This window comes from Oncorhynchus masou, unplaced genomic scaffold, assembly GCF_036934945.1.
Source record: "Oncorhynchus masou masou isolate Uvic2021 unplaced genomic scaffold, UVic_Omas_1.1 unplaced_scaffold_5572, whole genome shotgun sequence".
Lineage (NCBI taxonomy): Eukaryota > Metazoa > Chordata > Actinopteri > Salmoniformes > Salmonidae > Oncorhynchus > Oncorhynchus masou.
The window spans coordinates 1-4,434 of NW_027011989.1; the positions used below are offsets into that span (position 1 = coordinate 1).

Consider the following 4,434-nt stretch of genomic DNA (forward strand, 5'->3'; position numbering starts at 1 on the left):
GTCATTCTAGACAGGATGATCGGTGCCATAAAGCCGGGTCATTCTAGACAGGATGAACGGTGCCATAAAGCCGGGTCATTCCACTAGACAGGATGAACGGTGCCATAAAGCCGGGTCATTCCACTAGACAGGATGAACGGTGCCATAAAGCCGGGTCATTCTAGACAGGATGAACGGTGCCATAAAGCCGGGTCATTCCACTAGACAGGATGAACGGTGCCATAAAGCCGGGTCATTCCACTAGACAGGATGAACGGTGCCATAAAGCCGGGTCATTCCACTAGACAGGATGAACGGTGCCATAAAGCCGGGTCATTCCACTAGACAGGATGAACGGTGCCATAAAGCCGGGTCATTCCACTAGACAGGATGAACGGTGCCATAAAGCCGGGTCATTCCACTAGACAGGATGAACGGTGCCATAAAGCCGGGTCATTCCACTAGACAGGATGAACGGTGCCATAAAGCCGGGTCATTCCACTAGACAGGATGAACGGTGCCATAAAGCCGGGTCATTCTAGACAGGATGAACGGTGCCATAAAGCCGGGTCATTCCACTAGACAGGATGAACGGTGCCATAAAGCCGGGTCATTCCACTAGACAGGATGAACGGTGCCATAAAGCCGGGTCATTCCACTAGACAGGATGATCGGTGCCATAAAGCCGGGTCATTCCACTAGACAGGATGAACGGTGCCATAAAGCCGGGTCATTCCCTAGACAGGATGAACGGTGCCATAAAGCCGGGTCATTCTAGACAGGATGAACGGTGTCATAAAGCCGCGTCATTCCACTAGACAGGATGATCGGTGCCATAAAGCCGGGTCATTCCACTAGACAGGATGAGCGGTGCCATAAAGCCGGGTCATTCTAGACAGGATGAGCGGTGCCATAAAGCCGGGTCATTCCACTAGACAGGATGAACGGTGCCATAAAGCCGGGTCATTCCACTAGACAGGATGAACGGTGCCATAAAGCCGGGTCATTCAACTAGACAGGATGATCGGTGCCATAAAGCCAGGTCATTCCACTAGACAGGATGAACGGTGCCATAAAGCCGGGTCATTCTAGACAGGATGAACGGTGCCATAAAGCCGGGTCATTCTAGACAGGATGAACGGTGTTATAAAGCCGGGTCATTCCACTAGACAGGATGAACGGTGCCATAAAGCCGGGTCATTCCACTAGACAGGATGAACGGTGCCATAAAGCCGGGTCATTCTAGACAGGATGAACGGTGCCATAAAGCCGGGTCATTCTAGACAGGATGAACGGTGCCATAAAGCCGGGTCATTCCACTAGACAGGATGAACGGTGCCATAAAGCCGGGTCATTCCACTAGACAGGATGAACGGTGCCATAAAGCCGGGTCATTCTTGCCACGATGAACGGTGACAGACAGGTATTATATGATTGAGGCCTGTGCTACTCAGAGTTCTGTAATTTTGAGTTAGGCGTTTGATTTTTACTTTCAGTTATTGTCCAGTTTATGTTCCCATAGTGCTCTAGTAAAAAAAAGTAGTGTACTCTATTAGGAATAGGGTGTTATTATGGACATAGTCCTAATCTGTTCCTCACTGATACCTCCACCTCCTGAACCCTCCTGAACACTGTCTGGTCCATTCACTATAGTAGGCTGGTCTACTTCAAACCATCTCTCTGCGTAACAAAATGGCACCCTATTCCCTATATAGTGCACTACTTGTGACCAGATCTCAGGGCTCTGGTCAAAAGTAGTGCACTGAATAGAGAATAGGGTGCCATCAGAGAGGCACACGCCAGCGCCCCTCAGCCAATGAATCCCGGTTTGTTATGATTAATTACCATTGAAAGGACCCTTACTAGTGTTGGGGGTATTTCTGAGCTGGTATTCATACAGTATGTCATCTATAATAATTAATAATAATAATAATAATAATAATAAAGCAATAATTGTAATGATAATAGGTAGTTATGCTACATTTTTATTAACAAATATTTTATATTTTAAAGTTTTAAAGTGCATTCACAGATAGTAAATAGTACACAGAACATCAGAAAGGACAGTTAAACTAGCAGGAACAGTGGAAAGTGTGTCAGAGATTAAAATAAATTAGACATCTTTCAGTTATTGGCAGGTCAGTAAAAGAGTCTTTAACATATCAAAGAGAAAGTCCATAGTAACGTCATCATAGCAACGGCAACGTCCATAGCAACGTCTTCCTCTTCACTTTACCCCAAAATGCTAGATGGCCATCGCCTGTAAAGAGAGACAACAGTGCCACCTTGTGTTCTCTGTTTTGCGTTGCACATCCTGAATCCACAGATAGGGGCTGTGTTTCACTGGCGTGAGGTGACTCCCTTATGTCCTCTCCTTCATCTCAGCTGAAGGGACCAGTCCTGAAAGGTCAAACACCAGACTCCTTTTTAACTGTTCAGGTCGTTCAGGTCGTTCAGGTCGTTCAGGTCGTTCAGGTCGTTCAGGTCGTTCAGGTCATTCAGAGTGGTGCAGGAAACGAGGCTCAGAGCTGTAGGAAGTTCCTAACTCTCACCATGTTGTCTGGCGTCTCTGTTTCTCTCTCCTGTCCCATGTGTCCATCCACCTCATCTGCCTGTAGACTCCTCCCTCTGGGATGGCAGACAGTATAATACAGGAGCAGACAGACCAGCCCTAGAACGGTCCCTCCAAATATCAGCAGAGTCACCGGCCAAAAGTACTCAGTAGCGTTAACCTCTGGCCTCACCAGAACCAGCAGCAAAGGACCAGAGAGGTTCACTAACACAAAGAGAACGTAGTACACAGCCATCGGCCATCTGGTATCCTGTCCTTTCACGTTAAAGAAGGTGAATATGAGGACGACTCCCACGACGATCCGATAGAGCCTCTCTAGACCTTTAGACGTGCAGAAGTCAGTACGGACCCAATGGGCCCAGAGGGTTCCGGCCAGCCAGACGACAGCCATTCCCAGGGTACTGTAGGGGCTGAGGACGAGGAAGAGGCTGAGGCTGAGGATGTGAGCGGTGATGGTCAAGAGCTTGTACAGGAGGTAAACGAAGGTAGGGAGGCCAGAAGGCATCTCTCGGACCTGGGGATGTTATATTCATTATTATATATATATATATGATAAATTGATTATGATATTATATATTATTATATTATATATTATTATTATATTACCTGGGGTAAGGATCGACGGAGACACCGACGGTAGTCCACTATAGCCCAGGCGATGTTGATGAATGAGCCCACCATGCAGATGCCTGGACAGGGGAAGACGAGACACACATTAGAGAAGGATCTTGACAGACAGACATGTGACAGACAGACACGTGAGAGACAGACATGTGAGAGTCAAGTTGTGGCAGTGGCTGCAGTCTCTCTCTCTCTCGGTTGCTCTCTCTAACAGTCTCAGTCTCTGTCTCTCTCTCTCTCTCTGTCTCAGTCTCTCTCTGTCTCTCTCTCTGTCTCTCTCTCTGTCTCTCTCTCTCTCTCTGTCTCAGTCTCTCTCTGTCTCAGTCTCTCTCTGTCTCTGTCTCTCTCTCTGTCTCTCTCTCTCTGTCTCAGTCTCTCTGTCTCTGTCTCTGTCTCTCTCTCTGTCTCTCTCTCTCTGTCTCAGTCTCTCTCTGTCTCTCTCTGTCTCTGTCTCTGTCTCTGTCTCTCTCTCTCTCTCTCTTGGTTGCTCTCTCCAACACTCACAGTCTCTCTCTTTCTCTCTCTCTCTCTCTTGGTTGCTCTCTCTAACACACATACAGTCTCTCTCTCAATTCAATTCAATTAAATTAAATTTGCTTTATTGGCATGATGTAACAATGTACATATTGCCAAAGCTTATTTTGGATATTTACAATATAAAAATTAATAAAATGATCATCAAAATTGTCAACGGGACAACAGTAACAACAATAACCAATGGTCAAAATAACCATACATTGAACTATAACAATAAGCATACAGTAGAGGACATGTGCAGGTTGATTGGTCTGTCAGACACTGTCCCTCAACTTATGGCAGGCAGCAATGTAGTGGTCTGCCAAACCCACAGCTCTCTGCGTCCTCCCCCAACAGGACGGGTAGCCTACTCTCATCAGAGAGGTCTTTAAAACCTTGAATAAGGGTTTCAAACTTGGGGAAATGACACTCTCTAATTGTTTTATATTTTTTACATTTTGTCAGGAAATGCAGCTTTGTCTCAGGTTCTGCTGTGGTGCAGTGGTTGCACAGCCTGTCCTCTACAGGGAGCCAGGTTCTGCTGTGGTGCAGTGGTTGGACAGCCTTTCCTCTACAGGGAGCCAGGTTCTGCTGTGGTGCAGTGGTTGCACAGCCTTTCCTCTACAGGGAGCCAGGTTCTGCTGTGGTGCAGTGGTTGCACAGCCTTTCCTCTACAGGGAGCCAGGTTTTCCTGTGTCTACCCTTCTCAATGGCAAGGCTGTGCCTACTGAGCCTGTACTTTGTCA

At 47.1% G+C, this 4,434-nt stretch overlaps 1 protein-coding gene across 1 annotated transcript; it reads right to left on the minus strand.

The window, feature by feature from the left end:
• Positions 1-2,006: 2,006 nt before the first annotated feature.
• LOC135536103 (XK-related protein 9-like) lies at positions 2,007-3,234 on the minus strand. The gene is made up of 2 exons (XM_064962487.1): positions 3,158-3,234; positions 2,007-3,065 (listed from the first exon to the last, which is right to left on the minus strand). The coding sequence occupies exons 1-2, from the start codon at positions 3,230-3,232 to the stop codon at positions 2,502-2,504; spliced, it is 639 nt and encodes a 212-aa protein (XP_064818559.1). The 5' UTR covers positions 3,233-3,234; the 3' UTR covers positions 2,007-2,501.
• Positions 3,235-4,434: the final 1,200 nt, after the last annotated feature.

Bases quoted from the DNA above. Each gene is read 5' to 3' on its own strand.
- LOC135536103 (XM_064962487.1), bottom strand. From the start codon at position 3,232: ATGGTGGGCTCATTCATCAACATCGCCTGGGCTATAGTGGACTACCGT. The intron at 3,066-3,157 runs GTAATATAATAA...TAACATCCCCAG, and splicing joins TCCGTCGATCCTTACCCCAG to GTCCGAGAGATGCCTTCTGG.